Source organism: Anser brachyrhynchus (genome assembly GCF_964034855.1).
Source record: "Anser brachyrhynchus genome assembly, chromosome: 1".
In the NCBI taxonomy this organism is placed as follows: domain Eukaryota; kingdom Metazoa; phylum Chordata; class Aves; order Anseriformes; family Anatidae; genus Anser; species Anser brachyrhynchus.
Window position 1 is genome coordinate 18,112,227 of NC_137694.1, and position 24,881 is coordinate 18,137,107.

Sequence of the window (24,881 nt, forward strand, 5' to 3'; positions counted from 1 at the left end):
GCTGCTCGAGCTGCAGAGCCTGCGAGCGGAGACGGTGGCTGCGGAGAGGAGGACGCTCACCCGCCGACCCTTGTAAAGTGTCCGGCCGGGCGCCCCCAGCGCAGGAGCAGCTGAAGGGGGGAGCTCAGGCTGGGCTCGCCACTGGGGGAACGCAGCACTCGTCTCTGCCGCCGTCCTCCCCTTCATCCTCCTCCTCCTCCTCCGGGGGATCGCCCTCGGCCCTCCGCGGAGCCGCCCGGCGGAGCCGTGCCCCGCCGGAGGGCGGCGGCGGGCGCCCAGGTGCCCTCGGCTCTCCGCGACCATGGCGCTGTGCGCCGTGAGGCGGTGGGCGCCCTAAAGCGGCGGTGGGGCGGGGGAGGCTGCCCCTCACGGCCCCGCCTCGGCCCAGGGCCCTCCTGAGGAGGTTTCCCTCTCCTGGGGGAAGAAAAGCTAGCGGGACAACTTGTGGAAATTAACAAGGAGGAGGAGGAGGAAAAAAAAAAAAAAGCTTTTCTGTGGGACATCCTCAAAGCTCAGCATCACGCCGGGTGTCTGAGTTTGTATAAAGCCTGCCACGCTTGTGAACATCGCCACAGCAGCAGGAGGAAAGCCTGGCTGTGGACGCTGCACCGAAGTCCTGCGTGCTTCAGAGGTGCCTTGGCTTTCTGGCTGGAAGATGCTTCCTGCAGCAGGACCGTGTTGCTGCTGAGGACCTGAAGCAGGGCCGTGTTGCTCCTGAGGGGCTGTGGAAGATGCCTGCTTTTGGGATTACACGTGGAGAAAGGCCATCGGTCAAGGGGAGAGCTGGCTGGTGAAACTGTCTGACTTTCTCCCCCTCTGGGGAAGTGGCTTCAATGGCTCCAGCTCCCAGGAGAAGCAGTAGGAAAGATGCCAACGCCTTGCCAAGCATGTCCTCAACTTTCTGGGCTATCATGATCCTGGCCAGTCTACTAATCGCTTACTGCAGTAAGTACATATTTGTCCTGGTGCTTTTCCTGGACATAAATCCACGCCCTTCCTGTCTGAGGTGATGCTTCTGGCAGAGGCCGAGGTCTGAGGCTGGCAGACGTAGGTACTGTGCCTCAGGCTTACTGCCTCGGCCCTTTTCCCCCCACGGTAAAGCAGGGAAACCGACACTTTAGCACTGCTGTTTCTTGGGAGCATGAGGTGCCTTTAGGTTGTGGATGTGGCATTTCCACTCCAAACAGGAATGCTTACTGGATCTTAAGAATGAACTTTTCAGTTGTAGTAACAGTGACCCAGCGCTCGCTGTTTGTTATCAGATAGTACCAGCTCTTCCCTGCACTGCTTCACACACACACACTCCTACTCCAGGCCACGTTGCATCAACAGGAGCTATTTTGCTTATGTTAATTCCTTTAGGAAGAACATACTTAGTCAAGTGACAGATGTCTTTACATTACTGGGATCATCATGATCCTCTGACTGTGAAATTGCACTGGAGCAAGCCCTGGAACTTCCTACGTGTATCCTCAGCAGTTTAGTGAGCCTATGCTATTGGTTTTAGAGCTGCTTCACAGGTTATTGGTAGAGTTTTGCATATTATTTTTCAGGGTTGGTAGATTGTCTGTCAATCACACTGATTTACAGATAAATCTGTAAGAGTCAAGTACCTGGAATATTAATACTTTTAAAGTTTTGTTGGTTTTTTTTATTCCTCAGCAAGTGTAATTTTCAAGAAGTTGTGCAGTATAAATGCTATTAGTGTCTGTACTTCTGTGAAATGCAAGTTTGTCCATAGTACCAGGGTGAGAATTTTTCAACAGGAAGAACAAGAAAAAAACAGTTTCTATGCTACAACAATAAAAAATGTAATTTATCAGGAGTGGCCTGCACAACTTTGCCAGAGTGAATATAATCTGTATTTTCCCAACCCGAGTTGAATGTGGTCTCTAATTTTCCCATAGTGTGCATTCCTTTCCTTTGCTGTAGCATAAAAGACTTTGCACTAGGCTTGTCTTGTTGGGCTGTAATAGGTGGCGGTTGTAATGACTAGGAAATGAATTCTGGTTTTCAGGAGCATGCCTGCTGCATTTCTTAACCCTCTACTCCATTGCCTCAAACTGTATCATATTCTCCAATTCTTTTTTTTTTTCTTTTTCTGAATTATAAGATTGTAATTGCCCAAGAAAACCTGTAATTCACTTCTTTACATGTTACAGGGACTTGTACTGACAACAGTGAAAGAGGCTTATTCCAAAAGGAATAGCATATTTCGTAATTACTTTTTGTAATTTAACACATTTTGCATTACACTTCTAACTAAAAATCATATCAAACAGGCCACATTTCTAAATAATTTAATTTTGTACATAATGCCGTATCCAGTGTGTTAATATGGAGGCTATACTAAACAACACATAGATTTAAAAGAATTTATATTCATACTGAGAGATAAGTGCTTCAGTAAAAGCATATCAGAGGATGCAAGTGTAAAGGGAATTCAGCTGGATGATAGCAATGCAAAATATTTTGTTAAATTTGTGTTAGAAGTCTCTGGAGAGTCCTAGGCTTTTTATGAGAAGAATTTTTCTCTGAACATATCTTCTATAAGCATAGCCTCAGAAGGGGTTAACTGTAAACTCTGACTCCTTAATGATCACCTCTATTCAGTGATGAGAGGTCTGACATGTCCTGTTTTAAGGAGTGGAGTTGTTCATTTGAATTGTTACATCTTGTTCTTTATTTTTGGCATTGTTTACTGATGCTGAACAATGTAGATGTTAGCTGCTAATATGAAGACAATTTCTGATGTGTCTGAATGGCCAGTTCCTAATTACTTCTCTCAGCCAGCATCGTTGGTGTTCCTGAAACATGTAGTACGGTCTTCGTGCCATATAGGGCTGAAAAAACACCATGCAGCTTAAAATATGCAGTGTCAAAACACTCCACCATTTATATAATGTTTCACTGATTTGACAACTGCAATTCCAAATGTTAATGAAGCACCATGAACGTTTCATCTAGCTGTAGTATCTGAAAAATTGCAAAAACGTTTTTTGCTCTGTGGAAAGGCTGAGGATGTCTAAAAAATCAAAAAAAAAAAAAAGTGCAGCTCTTTCTAGGTGAAGTAGTACTGCAAATTTTTTGAATTCTTTTCAAAATCACATAGCGCTTATTCAATTTTTATTTCATTAGATGCCTTATTTTTTGAGGAAAAAGCATAGTAGGAGTGTGGGAAATGACAACTAGTTACATTTTAAGAGTAACAGCTTTTCAGTATTTCTTATAAAGTAAAGGAAAACCACCTGACCAGGTAAGGTGTTCTGTATTTTTCTATACACCTTATACTCAGGTATATGGAAGTATACTGACTTATATTTCATATATAAAGCACACTTCTATTAAAAATAAATAAATAAATCTATTATTAAAGTAATAGCAGGAACCTCATACCTGATTATCTCTCATGGTATCATTTTACTATATTTACATCAAACCCTGTAGCTCCAAAAAAAAAAAAATCAGAACTTTTTGTATAGCAGTATAAATAAAACTTTTGAGCTACATTGCTTATTTTAGTTTTTAATATACTAGTCTGACAAAGCTTGTTCCTGAATCAGTTATATAAATGTTTCTTCCCCTAATTACTTTGTGTAGCTTTTGTTTCTGGGAATGTATTTGTTCAATAGTTGTCCCTATTACTGGGGGCATCTAGTAAACACCATACTGAGTTCCAGTTGATAGCTAAACAGATAGTTATAAAGCCTGTTCTGGCTGTATATGTACAGTCCATTAGACTTTAATTTATACTTCAGTTTCTGAAGCACAATTATGTTCTTTATCAAATCACTTTTTCTTTCTTAAATGTTTAGACTATACTGAGGGATAGTGGCTCCATCCTATGGTGGAAGAGAAACCTGCATCAAATCAGTTAGGTTAGTTGCTATAGTGATAAATAGAATGTAATACTCTCCTCCTAAAGAAAAGTGGTTCTATTTGGTAGGTTCTCAACAAGGGAAGGCAAATGTAAAGTAGTAAATTAGGATGTTTATATATGAAGTCCACTTGTGTGACTACCAAGGAGTTGGTTTACTTAGCAGAAGCATCAGTAAATGTAAAAGCAGTCTAGAAAGGCTGTTCTAGCAGAAGGGGGAACACCTTTAGTTGCAATTCAGAGTTAGGAGCTGTGGTAATTTTGGATCCCAGACATGCTTGTTTAATGGTCAGTAGTAGACCACACAGAAGTACCTAAAATGAATTATTTCAGTTACTGTCTTAATGTTGTGAAGGTACACTGAATTGCTTTTTTTTCTCCTTTTGTAATTTAGTTTTACATTTTTTTCCATGTTACAAAGTTCAGCCAAAGTAAGGAAAATTTCTGTGATATCACAGCTTTATGCTACATCAGAAATCCAAACAATGTGGTTGATTCAGAACCAATTTTTAGTTCATTTATTCAGTTAGCTTGGCTGAAAATACAGAGGTCCTTTTTATATGTAAATGATGACTTTTTAAACAACAAATGATTCAGCTTTACTAAAGTTGTCACTGTTATAAGCTTTTGGCTTTCCATATTTTGTACTGTTTTGAAAGCATTAGGAATAGAACATTACACCCCTGTGGTGTTATAGCCTTTGCTGTTCTATTAAAGTCATACTTTTAAAGGCAGCATCAAAACCAAGTGGTACTTGGAAAGTTCACCTTCATGTTTTAAATGTTATGCTTCGAAGAGAGCAATATGAGGCCCAGTATTTATGCTAAGTAATGAACTTTTAGATTTTTTTCTTTTGTTATCAAGATGCAGAATATTTCATGTACCAATACAATTGTTCATTAAAAGTGCAAGTTCCTTCACACTATTCATAAATCAAGCCCTTAGCACAAATAAAAAAAAGCATCTGAAAGACTTTGGTACTGTTGAAAATGAAGATAATTCTAATTAAAAAATATATTAATCTCACCCTAAATTGAAATCCTGTTTTTATATGTTGAGTGGACACTGCTCACTTGAGAAATTCCTTTTCATCACCCTGTTCTGGAATTACTTGCTGTCTAGAAAGCAAAGACTACTGCAAATAAGTCACCTCTGAATGAAGGGCTGCAGCTCCTATTACTGATCCTATATCATTCAGATCACTTTCTCTGGTGTCTTTTTTTTTTCTCTGGTGTCTTTTTTTTTTTTACAAATGAAAAAGATTAATAAATCTGTACAACAGATCTGTAGTTTTATTAGTTTTTCTACGAGAATTACTGTGCTTGTATTTTTCCAAAACTCTGCACTCAGAATTAATGTGACATACAGAGCAACAGTAATAATTCAAACTTTATTTCAGTCTAGTTGGTGTATAGAAATGAAAATTAATCTTTTGCGACATTAAATAAGAAAAGATATTAAAGTTTTGTTTCTTTATATAGTATCCTCTGCTTTTTTTTAAAGAAAGCTTAAAATTAAAAGAAAGCTTTAAGTTAAAACCTTTGCTGTAATCTTCATGACCTCTACAATACACCATTATATGTCAGTGTGAGTACCAAACTGACATTGAGGTTGTCTGACCAGTTGTGCTGTAATCTGCCCAGATGATCTTTACATAAAGTTATTGGCATCAACAAAAGAAATGTATTTTTATTGATTTTAATATTGAATTCAGCCCTTTAAGGCTGAGTAATCAATATTTACAATTTCTCAAGTGTATTTGAATTATGATAACTACTACTTCCATGCAAGTATACAGGTAGGTACTATGGGAAACAGAGAAACTAGAAACAATGGGTTATTTTTAAATTAAATGTATGGCATAGGATTCTCCATGTCCTTCATCAGGGTTGTTGGAGAGATCAAGATTTATTTTCCTCTCTCCTTATGCAATATACTATATTTTTCAGAGGATATACTATGAAAACAGTACTTGGAGCATGAAGTAGAGCCCCTTTGCTCTGGACAAGTGTGCAAATATGAGAGAGATTCTTTCACTTGGGGCCCTGTTGATCTTTCCTTTTTTGTTTAGTGACTGCTGAAGAAGAACTAGTGAATCCTTCACTGAGATTAGTCTGGGGTATTCTCCCACTCATTCTTCTTTTCTAGATGCAGGAGGTATGAAATATCTTGGTTTTCAGATGTAATTTATTTTAGGTCTCTTGCTTTCTTAGTGAATACTCTAAACATAAGGTTCTTATGTGAAACAACTAGTCTAGCATCTGACATGCCAAATACATGCTCATCGAAGTTATGCCTTGAATGTTGTCAGTAATTCAAAACTGCGCTTGGATACTGAACTATGGATGAGAGTGTAAAATGCATAGAAAAATCTTGATAGCGGTGATTAACCATAATCTTCCTGGTCTGCATTCCTTGTTGCTAAACTGAAAAGAAAGTTTTCACGTGTAGGCTCATATTTGACCCAGGTGTATTGTTCTGCCCTTGGGCTGAGGATTTGTTAAGTTTGATCTGTTTAAAGGGAAGTTGTAATGCAAGCCTGCTTATTGTACAAGCTTTGGGAAGCCATATCTTCAGAGGGCTATACTTTTATGTCAGCCCTACAAATAGTGTAGTGACAATTCGGAAATATATGAACCATACTTAGAGTGCATTTTCCAATATTTTTGGTTGTAGAGGTTTATTTCAAAGGTCTTGTGTGTATTTGCCAATGAATGGACTTTGACTACAGTACAGGAGCCGCAGGTATAATTGTGGAGGGTTATGCATTCAAGTGATGATCTAAAGACTTCATGGCTTATGTCTTATTTTAGACTTTGGATAGTCTGTTTCTTTTGACACCTTTCTTCAAACGCTTGATTACTTTAAGACAACAGGAAAGTATCTTGCCTATCTTGGGGGTTCTTTCCTGAGTAACAGCTTATTAGTCAAGATCATTCCATGTTTTGCATCTCCCAGCACTTCTTTAAGTGCGTGTGGCCCAGTGCACCAATAAAGAAGTTACTTCTCTCAAACAAAATGTTATTTATTTTGCCAAATGATGTGCTGCTGTTGAAGAAAATATCAACGAATTCCTAGAGACCTTTTTTCTGCTATTTTTCTTGTGGTTACCATTCCCTTAAAGGCTGTAAGTTGATATGACTTATTCTTCGCTTCACTCTCTTGTAGCTCGAGTTAACGTGTGCTTTCAACGAACTGATGCCCTTGCCCTCTACCACTGGCAGCTCCTGCTCTTCCAACAGGAGAATGGGGTAATAGGGTGGAATCCTATCCTACAGTTAGGATTGTATACCTGGCAAAATAAAGCTTCCTTCTGTCTTTGCCTGTCACCGAAAGTAGCAATTTGAAATATGACACCATTGTTCAGCTTAGTGTTTTGAGGGCCCAGAAGAGGGGCTGCCTCTGTCTTTAGTCCTTGTTTATTGTGTGTAGAGGTTAATTCCTGAGCACTGTTAACAGATGTGGTCTGTTTGCATTTTGCGTACCAAAGACTGAACAAAAGCCCAGAGCAGTATGCCAAAGAGACTGTTAACATCCCAAACTGCAAGTTATGTTGGTTGGGCTGATTCCTGATTTTTTTTTGACTGCGGAGTGGAACTGCAATGGCGAGCTCTACTCAAGCACAGGGGTAGAATCCACTGTTTCTGTTTGCTAACAAAGCTGTGTCATCAAGGAGAGAAATGCCCTTAATTCTTACAGAAACTAGAAATTGCCAGGTATGGGGAAAATCAGAAAGTTTGGTTTCAAAATTCTATCAATAAATAAAAGGGAATTTGTATTGTGTTCTTGTTAATCAGTGTAACTTATGGTGGCTTTTACCCTTGCTCTTAGAACTTTTTTCTGATTATCTTAGGACACCAGTATTGACAAATGGGTTCTAAGAGATGATGCTCTGACAACGTGAGATACTGTTAACCCCAAATGTCTGCATCACTTTCAATACTCTAAATCCCTCTTAGTGAAATATTTGTTTTTTCACTTAACTACACTAGTGCAAAGTTTGGCAGAACGGTTAAGCCAAGCGATAGAAGTGAGTCTAAGCTAAGCTTCTGCGCTTTGCTTTAAATGGTTCAGTTGTAGGCAGAAATATAGAAATGCTGTGTGTGGGAATCAAAATGTTGTTTTTGCAGAGTTACATTGTTTAAAGGTAAGGAATGGAGTATTGAGATATGCTTGCAGTGATAAGAAAACTTAGCAAGCAACCTTGTAAAATGCAGACAACCAGACTCCTTAGAACAATTAGGTGAAAATCACGGTGTTAAGTCAGATAAGTGAAGAAACATTATCTCTTCAAACAGTAAAAAAAAAGTCAAAAGAAATTTGAAATTTAACAGGCTGGCAACTGAAGGCCATGCATTGTCTGTGAAGCATCAGATAGATTGTGAACCTGGATTACCCACTCAGTGGGGAAACAGGGGAGGGTCCTGTCATCAAAAAGTATATAAACTGTGTTTTGGAACCAGTAGGTGCGCTCTCCTGCTTGTGGGGCGCCCACCATTGCAATCGCGAATAAATTACTACTTCACTGAGATCCTCGCCTGAGCCTAAGTTATTGGCTACGGAGTGTTTCTCACATGTGGGACCAGTGACTTCTGGCACTTCTTGTTATCTCTTCTTAAACTAACCTACATGTGAGCATAACAGACATTGTGAGAGGTCATGTGTTACTGAAGGGGTTCAGTTTTCTCTTTTTGTTGAATCAAAATGTACTTTATATGAAACTAAACCTTGAATATACACTTCTCCTTTGTATTACCTAAAGGAAATGTGACTTTTTTTTTAAGTGAGCATATTCCAAAGTAGGTCTGGATATAGGTTTGAATAATAAAAATATAAAATTATTTGCTGAGTTTAGCTCAGATTACTATATTAGTTCATCTTGAAAATTATTTTAATGAAAAATAACACAAGCTGTTCTAGAGCTCTTTCAGTACACACTATCAGTAGCACTTTATTGAACATTCACTTTGCGATGAGAGTATAGAAGCGTTTATGCATTTGCGTGCACAGTAAAAAGCACATCAATATTTAAAATAAAACTAAAACGCTTTAGAAATTGTTCTCTCTGAATGTTATTTAAAGGTGGTAGTTCTCCTGAAATTACCTCCTGTAAGGCATTTGACCTAGCATGTCCTTATAGATCCTAACACACGGTTAATGATCCTTTTAAGATATCGTTTAAAGAATTTCCATGGATGTCCTCCTCTTTGTTTTTTCTAACTACAGCTGATAGCCTAACAGATATGTTCTGGAACTCAGATCCTGTTGGGTTAAAAGACATGGCAAACACACATTTGATCTCCTTTGAATAAAACTGATCTTTCCTTAACTAAGATTTCTGCAGTATAGTCAACTGCCTTTACCATGGTCTCCTTTTAAAGTCAATGGAAACAGACGTTTTTACAGTGCAAGTCATGTGCCCTGTTTTAGATACCTTTTCATAGCACAATTTACCTCAAACTGCAGTAGGTTTTTGACGAAAACTAAGACAACTTGCTCAGATCTTAGCATACATGTTATCGGATGAATCCTGTCCTTCATGACAGAATCTCTAGAATATTGCTTGTTATTTTCTGGGCCCACACTTAATGTTTAAATACTTAAACAACTGTCTCAGTATTTCTGAAGAAAAAGTGTAGAAAAGCTTTGTGATAAAGATTCATGAAGACTGTAGGTCAAGATTCTGAACTACTGCAGCAAAGGATTTTTACAAATTTAAAAGATGTAGTTGGCATAAATTACTGGGATTTTCTGACGACATCTTTGCAAACAGCTTGTATCCTGAACATTTTTTTTTGCGATGTGTTTTGTCTTACTGTAAATTCTGCAGTTTTATTGCCAGTGTTTTCACATTCTAGGCGCTCTAAAAATACTCTTTCTTCCCAAAGTTGGAAACTAGGTGAAATGTAGATCAGTGTACCAAAGTTTATAAACTTCTACTTCTGTTTTTCTCATTTTTAGGCCTGTTCCATAGAAAATATTAAATGCTTTTGCACCTTGCAACCTTTTATAGTATGATTCACTAGCAGGCAGTTTAAATGAGTTAATTAGTTAAGAAAATGTTTGGAGATGAACAGTGTGTGTGTGTATATATGTTGCAGGGATGAAGAAGATTAGAAGTGCTTGTCTTGAATGTAAGAACAGGTATGAGTTCACAGCACTGAAGTGCCACCACCTCAACTCCTCCTGCCCTTCCTTCTCTCCCCTGACCTGGGAACCAAAAGCTATTTATGAAAGAAGTTTACATTATGTTATTATCTTTGGTATGGAATCATAGAATCATTTAGGTTGGAAGAGACCTCCAAGATCACCCAGTCCAACCTCTGACCTAACACTAACAAGTCCTCCACTAAACCATATCACTAAGCTCTACATCTAAACATCTTTTAAATGCCTCCAGGGATGGTGACTCAACCAATTAGGCTCTACCAAAGTGGTTCCTCCAATTCTACATTCTTCAGTGTAAATAATTTTGTCTAGAGAGCTTTGTTGTCTTCTATACCTCATTCTTTTGAGGGGATCACTCAACCAATGAATGTATTTTTTTGCTATTTGCTATTTTTTGTCTTTTTCTATGGTGTATATCTTCACAGTAGTTTGTTCATGGACTTTTTTTTGTCTAACAGCAGGGCAAAACTGGTTTTGCTTCATGTATAGCTAGATATCCCTACCTTAATCCTCTCTATAAATGTCATTATTTTTAATATAATCTTATTGAGAATGCCTTACTGAAGAGACTTTTCAGTAGTTAATGGTGTTACATGGGCTCCTTTTCCCATGCTTTTGTAGAGTTCTGTAAAGTGTTGCTGCAGACTCAGGGTGATAACAAGTTGCATGAACTGCCACTTGTAATTACAATGAATGGATTTGAGGTGTTTCAGACACAATTCCAAGGAATTAGTTTGAAAACAATTTATAATGCTTGAGTTGGTGGCATTTCAAAAGCTATTTCTATGAAACAACTTAATCCTCATCTTTTTGCATTTTGACATTTGACAAAAATATAGGTAAGCCAGTATATTCTTTGGCACAAATATTGCATTGCCTTTATAAGACTGATACCATATTGAGCATATGTTACACTAGGAATTGTTGCTTAATGTTTTCTCAGATAATTTATCACTATATAGACGAAAGGGATGTGCTTCAGAATCCTGAATTTCACAGACTGAAGGTAATCTTTTCCCCTTGAAGTTATAATATAAGATGCAAACAAAAATGAAATAATTACCTTGAGTTAAGCCCCTGAAACTTCTGTATCTGTCATCTCCATCACAGACCAATATTGTAAAAATCAAGAAAATATTTCCCATGTTATTGAGAATGTGCTCTAATAAGGTATATTTCACCACTTTTCCTTTTGCTGCTTGTAATAACTGATGTCCATTTCCTTCCTGAGAACTCTTTTTAGAATTTAGTGCTCTGTGTTGGCATGGAGTCCCAATAATAATTTTTCTATGTTTTTCAATTTTGCTTTATTTTTCTTAACTAGGGTCAGGTGAATTGGCCCAACTATTTGTCTTGCTGCTTTCTGAAGTGCTTTGTCTATTACTAGGTCTGACAAATACAGCTGTGTGAATCACGTTGGCTTGCTAGTGACTTATCAAACAAATTAACTTGATTTATGTGTAGAGGCTTTTTCTCCCAACTGCTAGCCCTGCAGAGATTTGAGAATTGGGCTTGGTTGTTTTTCTTCCACATGCATCATGTTCTCTGAGCCCAATTATAAACTCTGTGATCATTCTGCGTGTATATATCTTATTAAAATTTAGTAAACTGGCAGTGTTAATAATGCACACAGAATATAATAAATCTAAAATTAGATTTTATTTTCTGTTCTGTCATTCTAAATTATGTTAAAAGGACATTAAAGCAAAAGATATGATAGAACTGAGCTCTTGGGGAATAATATACTTTCACTCTCAAATAATCTCGTTGGTCATATAAAGCATATGGAATGAAAACTTCAGACCTGTGTTGAAGAGCAGTGTTTCTAAAGTATGCTTTCAATTCATTTTAAGTTATTTTGCTTTGTTTTATTCTCCTCATGTTTTTTTGGGACTCCTTGGGGACCATGTATATTTCTATAAATGCACATATTTATACTTAGGATGTAGCATTGCATCTGAATGTAGCAAAACATAACTATTTCCCAGATCTCTTAATTCTATTTTTTTTCCTGAAGAAGAAAGACAGTCCCATGAATTTTCGTCCAGGGAAGGAAATATGGAAACCTTAGAAGAAAAAAAAGTGCATTTAAAAAAGAGAGAAAATAAAATTGCTAATTTTGCTTGTTGACATGCTGAAAAGAACTGGAACCTAGATTTTATCTTGGATGTGCTGACTTTGACAGTGTTTCTTTAAAAATCAACAGTGAGCCTTTCAAATCAAAGCTGTGTGACAGACAACTGTTGGAGAAAATTGTCCTTAAAAAAAAAAAAAAAAGAAAGAATGTGACTTCAGCTTGTTTGTATGTTGATTGCTTTTTCATCTTACCTTCATCCCAGGATTGATTGATTGGATAAACACATGGATACAGATACAATTAAGCCACATGATACTTTGAATCATCAATTTTAGTTTTGCACCATTTGAAATGAAGCTATTTTATCTTAGATCTTGTCTGAAATGTTTGAGAAGAGTAATTTTGTTTTATTGAGGAATAGTTTGATCAGTAAATAAATGTAATTTTTTTTTCTTCTGTGGCTTTCCTGCAATGTCATAGGAGAACACTTTAAATATTGATAACAGCAGTTCATTCTTTCTGGGACTGTGTGATAAATAGCTTTATTGTTTTATAGGGCATTAGATATATCTATGGCTGCAAATCATTTAAAGAAAGCTTGAGTTGAATTCAGAACTTGCTTAGGTAGTGGTTTGTGTGTCCAGCCTTTTCTCTCTTGCATCTTTCCCAGAGCTTTCCTAGAGGCCCCTGGGTTTGAAACATTACTGCTGGTGAGGAACCTACAGAAACCAAGAACTTTCAATTCCATACTTGCACAATGCAAGAACCCTCTTAGTTGAGGAATTAAAGCTGTTATAAACCACCAAAACATTAGTTCCCTGCATTGGTAGTACTTTAGTTGAGAGAGTGGAAAAGCTGATATTTTTTGGAACGTATGTTGGGCTAAATACACATTGCTTGCTACACATAGACATACTGGCACTGTTGGAATCTCAGCCAGGCGGTTTATTGACCGTTACAACACTTAGCTCTATAAAATACCATAGTGGCAACAAAAAAGGCACTTGCTAACATAGGATCATAGAATCGTTAAGGTCGGAAAAGACTTTCAAGATCATCTGGTCCAACCATCCCCGTACTGTCACTGTCACCCCCCTAAACCATTTCCCTAAGCATCACGTCCAACCTTTCCTTAAACACCCTCAGGGATGGTGACTCTACCACTTCCCTGGGCAACCTGTTCCAATGCCTGACTGCTCTTTATGAGGAGAAATGTCACCTAATTTCCAACCTAAACCTCCCCTGGTGCAACTTGAGGCCATTCCCTCTAGTCCTATCACTGGTTATCTGTGAGACAAGGCCGACCCCCAGTTCCCCACAGCTTCCACACATTGAAAGGAGCTGTTATTGGAACTGTAATCAGACAAAGAAAAAAATGTTGCTTGATGTATGTAAAAGCTGCATATATTATCAGTTGATATTATTCCAGGAAAATGACCATAATGTTTATATCCTGAAAACAAGCATTTTGAACAGGTTTAAGTACACAAGATGAGGAATGATTTATTGTGTATAAGCAGTTGAAAAGACTCCTTTTAAATCAACTGCAGGTAATGAAAGAGAATTAATGGTGAAAAGACTTTTTTTTCCTGAACTCTGATTTAAGATGACTAATGGTGAAACAACACATTGGAGGTTTGCATGACTGTCTGAGCCGGTGAAGCTAACAAAGGAAGAATAGCTTCCATAAGTGAAATTCATGCAAGCACTGTCAAAATATCTACCAAACTCTACTTTTTTGAAGCCTGGTTATTACATTGGTACTTCTTACTTGTGTTTAAATTCAATATACACTTTAAAAAAAAAATCTTAGGGGGTTTTTAGGTATCACTCTTAAAATGTTTTTTGGTTTTCTATTAAATACATAATGATAAAATGTGAGCAACTGTTCGTGTATATGTTGGGCTTCTACAACTTCTGGATTTTTTTTCCAGAACGTCCCTTTTAGAGAGTGATTCTGACTGCTCTTAGAATAAGCATAAGCCTCATTTTATAGTATTCTTTTTTTCTCCCTTGCCTGACTACTTTCTTCACAAATGAAAAGCAGATTTATGTAGGATGAGCCTCCATTTTCAATAAACGATATTGATCTTGCACTAGCAGTATCTTTCTAAACATAAATGCATTTCCTATGTAAGTTTTCAATAACACAGAAGAGTGCTTGTGGCTTTTTTTTTCTTTTCAGGACAAGCATAGTGCAGTTATTTTTCTTTTTGAGAAACTTATTATGTCAAATAAATTAAACTAATATTTTTTAAAGAGAAGTGAGTAAATTCTATGGCAGAAATTCTTGTGAGAAAAATATTTGGCTGGTAAATGAATCAGGCAAAAGAAAGTAGTCTTTTTGACGCTTCAAGTATGAGGTAAACATTCTAATTTTGTGAAGCTCAAAAACAAGTGTCAAGGAGTTTTATGGGCCCTATTACCTTTCAGGTTCATAAAACACTGCCAAGAAGCATGTCCGTCTCTTTTGTAGAATAAATAGCTCAATTCATTTATAGGAATCTTTCTTCCTTCTGTGCAAGAGACGAGCTTGAGGGTAAATTAATCTGAATAAATTGTGTTTGTATTTTATTCCATTAATCTTGTGGGAATTAGTATCAGAATGATGCTAATATTGTCTTTTTTTTTTCTTGTACTTCATTGTCAAGAATGTCAAACCTAATGGCTTTCTTGGGATGACGATTCCACTAAAGTTCCTTTTACAGACCAATGTAGGCATTTGAAAGTTTAAACCGGACTTTGTACAGGTTTTTATTGCTTGAGGAATGTTTTCTGTTGCTGAGCATGAGCTTCTGAATTTTGTCCCGCTTGGAGCTTCGTTTTTTGCATAAAATCAGTTCTCTTGCATTGCAAATACAGAGTTATGAGTGACTGCTTCACCGTGCTCAACCCATGACTGAAAAGCAGGTGAATTCCAGCAAATCTTGAAACTCGAGGGGATACTTTGCTTTTATTAGCACAAAGAAAACATATTTGTAAATTAGAGTGATTGCAGAGAGTTTGGTTTTCAGAGCACCTTGGTCAAGCTTCCAGCATCATTTTTGGCCTTCCTGGATTCCGTTTTTACCAGCTTATTTAGACAGGTGCTTTTTTAAAGAGCTTGCCTTCACTCTTGACACAGCGTTGAGTTGAATGTTGTGTGTGTACTGTAGTGCTAGCACTCTAGACCTATTTATTCGTTGTCAGGATCTAGGATGAGTATGATCGTTGTGAGTCTGAGGATGATAAAGGGGGGAAAAACAAAACAAAATTCAACCAACCAACCAAAAAAAAAAAAAAAAAACCCAAAAAACAACCAACCTGTAGTCTCCTGAGTTTGGTGTGAGAAAAATGACCCAAGTCATTTCAGACTATTACTGTTTACCCTCTGCAGCTGTCTTTGGGATAGAAGTAGGAATATTTGGAGGTCAGCTGTACCAAAGTTGCCAAGTCTGTTAGGATGAATATGACTGTTCCTTCTTCTCTCTCCAACAAGGAGGTCATCCAGCCGAGCCCCAGGTGCTTTTTCGGCCCGGTGGCCTGGTCTGAAGCCCAGCTGACAGGTGGTGTTAGACAGGAGGGTTTTTTACTACTTTCTTAAATACCTTGCTTAGAAAAAGGAGATCAGGTACTGGCCAGCAGCTGGGAACATGTCCAGCGCTGGTGGATCTGACTGTTGCATGGTTTATTACTTTTAACACCTGGTGTCAGCAGTTGTAATCCAAAGAACAGTCTTTCTGAGCTAAATAAATATGATGTACTTTTCTGTACATGTTCAAACTCAAGATCAAGGTTTTGTTACTGCATTTATGGAAAAACAGTTACTTCACTAGTTAGAAAATATTGTCAGATTCTCTATAGGAAAATCATTGATTTGACCCCTTTTCAAAAAAAAAAAACAACAACAATGCATTCATTAAGATGCTGGAAAAGCTATCAGTATGTTCTTGCACTTGATTGACACGGGAGTAGAAAGAACAGGGTAAAGCTTAATCTTTTCTGAGTCCCGGTACATCTTTTGTTCCTCAAGTATGTAATTCTCCACTTAGAAAAATTATGGCAAAAACCATAATAATTCAGATTCTCTTGTTTTATTGATCACATTGTTAAAACTTGCAGTAAAAGAAGGAAAATGACAGAAACGGACTAAGTGGTTGCTTTTTGTTTATACTTCAAGGCTCCCTTTCCAATGGTTTCCTGATACACTACAGTAGCTACCTAATGCGTGAGTGACTGGAAAATTTATTTTAAGATGGAGTTGTGTATTCTTAACTGATGGTATTTGTGAACAGTTTATATTTTTTTATTCATTTTCAATTTGATAATTATTTGAAAATATTCTGAGTATTAATATATTTTATTTAAGTGCTTTGCTAATATTTTTCTAACAAGCTATTGGCAACAGCAATTATTCCCAAAGTTGAAGCCATTTTTCACTAAAAATTATGGTTTTTTTCTTAAACAGCTACTTCTCTTCCTCCTGTTTTCCAGATAGTAAAGTTAGGAGTGCAGCTGTTTTCTACTAAATGAAAAACATTAATCATTTTCTTTTACACATAAAATCAAATAACTGTTGCAGTAGTCTCCGTATGTAGACTTTGTTGTTTGGCTGGTTTCACTGTTTTGAAACAAATAATTTGACCACAGTGTCATTTGGTACATCAGTCTGGGGTATTTTGCGTTGCAGTCAAGGTTCTAAGTAATGCCAAAGAATGCCTTGTATCTAATGCTTCAAGAAGCAAATACATTTAGGTTGCACGTGTCAAGAGAAATGTATTTGGGTTACCTTTAAAAATGATGCGGATATGATATATGCTAGATATCAGTATAGGATGAAGTGTAACACCAGTGGATGATATTGAAGCCTTCAGTAATGGAAAGGAGATGAACTAAAGTTAGTGAAAGTACAACATCATGTGTTTATTAATTTTCAGCATGAATTTCTGCAGTAAAATGAAATCAATCATCGTCCAGGAATAGAAGTCCTTAGCATATTGGTTAGTTGTAGGATAGCCATGAATCATCACTGGAACTGTGGGGGAAAGGATAAAGGTGACCCTAAGGTGAATTAGAAAATAGAGAAGTATTGTCATTCTGGTCAGCATTGCTGAGATTCATCAGCAGAGCTATGTATAATTCCCTTTATTCAGAAATTTATACTGGTATAGAAAGAAAGGTGGTTGGACATTCAGAGAAATGGAATGTTTGCTCCAGAAATTAAGTTTAAAAGTGCTTGGCTTGTTTAGTCAAACAACACTGAGAGATATAATACGGTATGCCAGGAGAATAACCACAGTGTTACCTCAGGATTACTGGCATCAATAAAAGATTTTTGATAACTAGTAAGAATAGGTTTTTGAATATTCTTCCAGGCTGGTGACAATAAATAAATAAATAAATAAAAGTGGGATTTAATTGACTTACAAATAGGATTGTAATACACACATACTCAGTGGTAGCAAGGTGCTGGATTTGATGATTGGAAGAGATCTCTTCAAGTTATGTTTATATAATGATACTGTTTTTCTTAATGTTAAGCATCTGTGAAATGGTAATATGTAGCAGTTAACTTTTTTTTTTAACAGCCAGTCCATTATATCACTCAACTTCTCACTTTTAATTTAAGGTGTTACGTGCCAAGATTGTGCAGCATCTCATCAGAACTATAACCTTGAAGACTCCCCTAATGCTGTGTTTCTCAGACTGTGAGTTGTACACCTTGTGGACAAGCCAGTGAGGGGGAAAAAGCTTATGGTTAAGTTACTTCTAGGGCACGCATTTTTTTTGTATTTGAGAAGGGTGGAAGGTGAACAGGCTGCCATTCCCTTGAAGCCGAAGACAGATGCTACAGCAGGTTCTAAAGCATTGCCAGCACTGCTTGCTAGTGATTTGTGTTGCAGATGGTGATACACAGTAGAACAGCCAGCCAGACACATTTTAATGTTCCTGTACCTGTGTTATTTTGTTTACTCAGTACAAATTACTACAATCTGCAGTATCCAAAGAGAATAAGAATATTTTACATTCCCAACCAGTTGAGACACTGTGATTTTTGAGCTCCTGCCACACTGAAAGACAGATCATGGAAGTGATCCCTACACAACATGTGAACGCCTTTTTTTCCCTTCTTTCTTCCTTTTCTGGTCAAATTGGTGTTCAGACAGTTTCCTTCAGTAGCCTTACCCTTTCTGATAAGGCAAATCTGTGATTTTAGTGCAGACTTATGAAATTATTGTCTGCGTCTCCTGAAATCTCTTACATGTTGCTTAGCTGCTTTGGACTTACTGCTAAGGCCTTTTAAGCTCAAATTTTGAGTTACAGCTCAAATCTCTCCTACTCATCAGTACTGCATGTCCAGTAGAAATGTACTTATTCTTAGAACTTAACATAATGAATACTAGGAGAGATCCCTGACTTTCACTTAACCCTTCTTATGTTAAGAAAACACATCCAAGTACCCGAAGTTGACTAGTATCTTCTGTTAATCACTTATGGGCTACATCTGTACTTAGTTCAGTTCTTTATTTATTTACTCTGAAATGCAAAAACAAATGTACTTGGTTATATCAAAAAATCATTCAGCCCAGTAATCACAGCAGTAGCCACAAATGCTTCCATAGGGAAGTCTAAGGACAGCACTTGTCCCTAAAGCCTTCCTATCCCAAAGCTGTTTTCTTCTCAGGGAGTCCAGGGTTGGATGAAACTTCTAGGCGGTTAGTAAACCACAGATGATTTCCATTAAATCTGTTTAGTAAGGGCATTGAAAAGTAATTTTTTTTTGCTTCCTGTATTTCATGGGGTCACCAGACTTCACTAACTGGTGTAATAGCAATATTATGCCACAAATTGGATCCAGCTGCAAGGGGCAACAAAGTGTAAGCATTGGAAAAACACCTGTTTGCTTAAAGTGTTCTAATTTTTTTAAAGGCTTAAGTGTTTTTTTTTTTAATTTGCTGAGCCTAGTTTTAACTTTTTAAATGAGATTTAATTTTTGTTTAAAGTGATTTAATTTATCCATATGGTGGATAAGGCTTTAGTCCACTTTTTGTTCTCTTAATTCATGACCATCATCTAATATTCTTTCTCACATACATAGCTGAAATCTGGAATGGGGAATCAGAACAGTAATACTACATTTGAGAATACAAGTATGTTACAATATTGTGAATATTGAGCACTCCTCCTGCCAATAATGTATTTTAAAAGTTCTCTTTTTCTTTTGCTAAATTCAGAATAATATGTTGTGTGTTTCATAAAATGCATGTTTTTTATGCATTCTTTGTGATGAAATGCTGTTCTAGACTTATTTTACTTTTTGCCTTAGTTCAGAAACACCTTTGGAGGCAATAGAGTGTTTTGGGTTATAAAATAATGTTCAGGTCTGTAAGAATATGTTACAGAATTCAGTTTTTGGAATAATAGTTTGAAAGATAAACAACACAAAGTAGTTTTTAGCTAGGGCAATAACTAAGTCCTGCTGAAAGTTGGCAGAGTGGAATGGTGAACTTCACTAGGACTCTTTGAAATTGGGATTATTACAAAACTGCTTGAAATCACTTTTCCACTCAAAGATGTTGAAGCAAATCCCTAAATCCCTGCCTTACCTCTGGTATTACAATGAATAATGAACCCTCAATATTCCACTTGCCTAGTTGATCAAAGCAGTGTATTTCATAAGTCTCAGCAGGCATATCTTTCCTTGCTGAAATGAGGACTGAGATTGACTTTAGTATTTTGATTCTTTAATCAATATGACTTTTATAAACTGCAGTTTATTTCCTTTTAACAGACAATCCTATAAAATCTTGTTTCTAATGCCATCATATCTTCTCAAATATTTTAAATCAAAATAAATATCTTTTATTAAAATACTTCCAAAGGATTTTTGCAGTTTTCCTGAAACTCTAATTTTAAGGAGTACTTCAGATTGTGACTACATTCTTCTACTGAATAAGCAGAAGATTTGAGTCAACACAGAGGTGACAATCCTAAGCTAACATCTGCTAAACACTGGCAGTAACGTAATACTTATGCAAAAGCTTATTACATTGACCTCATCGTCAACGAGTTTGAGAAACATCCTTGGTGAAAAATCACAACAGAAACGTTCTTTTTGATTGGCTTAACAATACTGTTACTATTATCTTTATAGTGTACTACCTAAGGAATAATTAAACCAGATGGTGTGTTAAACCCAACTGAAAGAATAAAGACATTTTTACTTTTAAGTTGATCAAAATTAGGTAAAACAACATATGTTCATGTGCATTACGATTCCTTTAACTACATATTAACTGCTTTCCTTAATATTCTGCCTGGTGATCTGAGAGCTCTGCCTCTTGAAAAACAAAAAGAAAAACAATCCCTATTTGAATTCTTCCTTTCTGACTCTGGTCACTCATACCTGTGTGTTGCTTTGTTTTTGACAGAATTTAAATAAGCAGGTTGCTTACTGCGGTGTTAAACTACATGAAATTAAAATATAGGCCATTATGGGCCCCATTCAAGTTGCACAAATTGGGGCAGGTACATCTGAAAGACGATTTGGAGATTTGCTAAAGAAGCACAGCTTGCACAAATAAGGAAATTGCATTTTATGGAGCAGATGTTAAGGAGGGAATTACAAATACTTTAGTTCATGTTATATTAGTCCTAACTTGCCACCATTTCTCTTTAGCAAAGCCATGCAGGGCTAATAATACAGAGTAACATGCTGCATCACACCATGTGCATTATAACTATGGTCTCTCTGCTGCCTGTGAAACAGAGCTTTGTTACATTACTCCCCAAACCATAAAGCACTGTTATAATTACTCTTGTCATATCAATAACTCTTTTCAAACAGTGACAGCATTTCCCTCCTAAATATTGTCTGGTGAATGGACTACAGCTCATAGAAATATGTAGTCCCATTGCTTGAATTAATATAAAATTTAATGAGTGGAAACACCCAAATGAGATTTATGATCATAAAGCATTATGAAATCATGTTTTATCTTTACATCTGCTTCTTATCCAGGTGCTGTTAAAAGCAATACAAAAGATTCATAAAATGAAGTAACTGTATCTTGATTTTATGGAGGATTCTGTATAGTGGACTATTAATGAACTCAATCAGTTTATACACTCCTGTTTTCCTAGTGTAAACTACTCCTTAGTCACAACTACCTGTCCAATGAACTAGCAGAGTTAACAGTAAGTATCTCTTGTTGTGACTTGTTGAGACTTCTTCAGGATTTTTTCCTGGAAGAGTTTTAGAGGGTTGTCTATTATTTTCTTTAGCCCTAAATTTATTCTGGTTATAATGAAGTATGTAGCAGTAGTATGAGACGTAACTCAGTCTTATTATGTTGATGTTATAAAGTATGGAAACTAACTTATAAAGAAAAGGCATTGATCTATTGTTTGTATCTAAATGGAGAAACAGTGTGATAAAAGATAAATCAATATATTTCACAGGCTTAGCAATTTCCTATGAATGTGCTAACCAGGACATTTAATGTGTATATCAAGGCATCTATTTCAGTAAAGATTGCACATCGACATACTGCCCAATCAAGTAAGTGTGTTGGTAGATGCCTAAGAACTTTATTGGATTTAGTATTTGTTTACATACATCATAGAATCATAGAAAGGCTCGTGTTGGAAGGGACCTTAAATATCATCTAATTCATCCTGCCTTAGGCGGGGATGCCACCCACTAGATCAGGTTGCCCAAGGCCCCATCCAACCTGGTCTTGAACACCTCCAGGTAAGGGGCATCCACAGCTTCTCTGGGCAACCTGTTCCACTGTCTCACTACCCTTACAGTGAAGATTTTCCTCTTAATGTCTAGTCTAAATCCATCCCCTTTTAGTTTAAGACCATTCCCCCTTGTACTGTCATTATCTACCTGAGTAAAGAGTCCTTCGCCATCCTTTTTATAAGACCCCTTTAAGTATTGAAAGGCTGAAATGAGCCTTCTCTTCTCCAGTCTGAGCATCCCCATCTCTCTCCTCCTTTCTTCATAGGAGAGGTGCTCTAGCCCTCTGGTCATCTTTGTAGCCCTCCTCTAGACTCGCTCTAACAGGTCCACATTTTTCTTGTGCTGGGGGCCCCAAATCTGGATGCAGTACTCCACGTGGGGCCTCATGAGGGCAGAGTAGAGGGGAACAAGCTCCTCCCTCAACCTGCTGGTCACACCTTTGATGTTGCCCAGGACACAGTTGGCCTCCATGGCTGCAAACTCTCACTGCTGGCTTGTGTCAAATCTTTCATCCACCAGAACCCCCAAGTCCTTCTCTGAAGGGCTGCTCTCAGTGAGTTCTCCCAGCCTGTACTTCTGTCTGAGGTTGTCCCGACCCAGGTGCAGCACCTTGCACTTGGACTTGTTGAGCCTCATGCGGTTCACAAGGGCCCAGTTCTCCATTCTTTCCCGGTCCTTTTGAATGGCATCCCTTCCTTCTTTGGTATCAACCACACCACTCAGCTTGGTGTCATCTGCAGACTTGCTGAGGGTGCACTCAATCCCATCGTCTATGTCATTGATGAGGACATAGAAAAGCACCACTCCCAAGACAAACCCCTGAGGGACACCACTCATCACCGGTGTCCTACTATTAAAGAATTAATAGAATTAATTCAAGCTCTGCTTGATGCTGTTAATATTTATTTCAGTTTGAGTCTGTATAGGATGCTGCACCCCTACTTTTTATCTGCTTTGAAGGCTTTTATTTTATGACTTCTGTATCTTCACTGGGCTACAGTAATATATGACACAAATCTCTGCTACAGAAGAAAAATAGTGAAATAGTTCCTTAAAAATAAATTTAAAATCTTGCCACCTATACAATTATTCAGTTAGTACTGAAAGTACTGAGAGTTTTCAGGTTTTTTCGACATAATCTTGACTTTAGGTGAATTGATTTTGAAAGTCGTTACAGCTATGAACTTAACAGAATGCTTAGCAACTATTATCAATATATATTCTATTGTTGAGCCTGTTCTCAGGGAAAAAAAAAAAAGACAACTGTTCTAATAACATTAAAAGATGACCTCTCTGTGGAAGAGAGAGGGACTACATCTAGGTTACATTGCTCAGTTTGCATAGTAATGCAATGTAGTTACTGCTATGACAGCTCCAATAATGCCGGGCAAAAGGAGGGCTTGGGAGTGCTATAGGCTCTGTTTTCTATCTTCAGTAGCTGTATGAGGTACTTGGAAGAAAGAACTCACCAATAGCTTCTGTTGATAGTTTGGAAAAACCCATCCTTTATTGTTATTCTGTTAGGATGTAGCTAAAATAACTTAATCCTGTCTTGTGGTAAGAGTAGGGAAAATCATGTCCTCTCGCTTTCTTCTCTTACTCAGTCTTCTTCCATTTTCATGGCAGGTTCTTCAGAGGATCACAGAATTGTTGATGTTGGAAGGGACTGCTGGAGGCCAACTTCTCCAACCCGTTCAAGCCAAGAGACACGTAGAGCAGGTTGCCCAGGACCATGTCCAGATGGCTTTTGAATGTTTCCAAGAATGGAAACTCCACAACCTCTCTGTGCAACCTGTTCCATTGTTCAGTCACCCTCACAGTGAGGAAGTGCTTCTGGTTGTTCAAATTGAACCTCTTGTGTTTCAGTTTGTGCCGATTGCCTCCTGCTCTGCTACTGGGCTCCACTGAAAAGAGCCTGGCTCCATCTTCTTTGCACCCTTCCTTCAGGTATTTATAGGCATTGATAAGATTTCCTCCTTAACCTCCTCTTCTCCAAGCTGAACAGCCTCAGCTCTCTCAGCCTCTCCGCATAGGAGATGTGCTCCAGTCCCTTCATCATTTTTGTGATCCTTCATCGGACTCTTTCCAGGATGCCCATGTCTCTCTTGTATTGGCAGTCCAGAACAGGACACAGTACTTAAGGTGTGGCCTCACCATGTCTGAGCGGAGAGGAAGAATCACCTCCCTTGGCCTGTTGGCCATACTTTGCTTAATGCACCCCAGGATAGCATTAGCCTTCTTGACAGCAAGGGCACTCTGCTGTCTCACGTTCAGCTTGGTTGTCACCAGAACCCCCAGGGCCTTTTCTGCCAAGCTGCTTCTCAGCTGGGCGGCTCCCAGCATATACTGGTGTCTGGTTCCTCCCCATATGTAGGACTTTACATTTCCCTTTGAGCTGCATAAGGTTTCTTTCAGCCTGTTTCTCTAGAAATGTCCTTATGGATGGCAGCACAAACCTCTGGTGTATCAGTCAATCCTCCCAGTTTTGTGTCATAAACAAACTTGCTGAGTGATCATTCAGATCATTAATGAAGATGTTAAACAGAATTGGAACCAGTATTGACCCCTCAGGTACACCACTAGTTACTGTCTTCCAGTTAGATTTTGTGCCACAACAAGAGCCTGGCCATTCAGCTGGTTTTCAGTCCACCCAGTATACGCCTCAACAGCTTCTTTGTTTATTTTATTTACCTTAAGGGAGACAGTGTCAAAAGCTTTACCGAAGTCCCGGTATCCACTGCTCTACCAAGCCAGTCTTCTCACTGTAGAAGTTTATGAAGTCATCAAGCATGACTTCCCCCTGGTGAATCCATGCTGACTATGCCTGATGACCTTCTTGTCCTCCATATCCCTGAAAATGGTTCCCAGGATTGTTTTTTCTAAAACCTTTCCAGAGACTGAGGTGAGGCTGACTGGCTTCTTGTTCTTTGGGTGCTGCTTTTTGCTTCTGAATATAGGATTGGCATTTGATTCTTCAGACACCTCTCCCAATAGTTATCATTCAAAGACACTTGAGAGTTTGCAGTGACATC

The 24,881-nt window shown here is 37.8% G+C and overlaps 1 protein-coding gene across 4 annotated transcripts in view; it reads left to right on the top strand.

The window, feature by feature from the left end:
- TAFA5 (TAFA chemokine like family member 5) overlaps positions 1–24,881 on the top strand; it is a 440,326-nt gene continuing 415,445 nt past the window's right edge. For 2 of the 4 annotated variants that reach the window (XM_080598081.1, XM_080598082.1), the window contains exons 1-2: positions 813–945; positions 17,731–17,809. In XM_080598081.1, the coding sequence (XP_080454207.1) occupies positions 834–945; positions 17,731–17,809 (191 nt within the window). In that variant the 5' untranslated portion in view covers positions 813–833. Of the gene's footprint in view, positions 946–17,730; positions 17,810–24,881 lie in introns of all 4 variants that reach the window. The other 2 variants (XR_013953050.1, XM_080598078.1) reach the window with 2 other exon arrangements.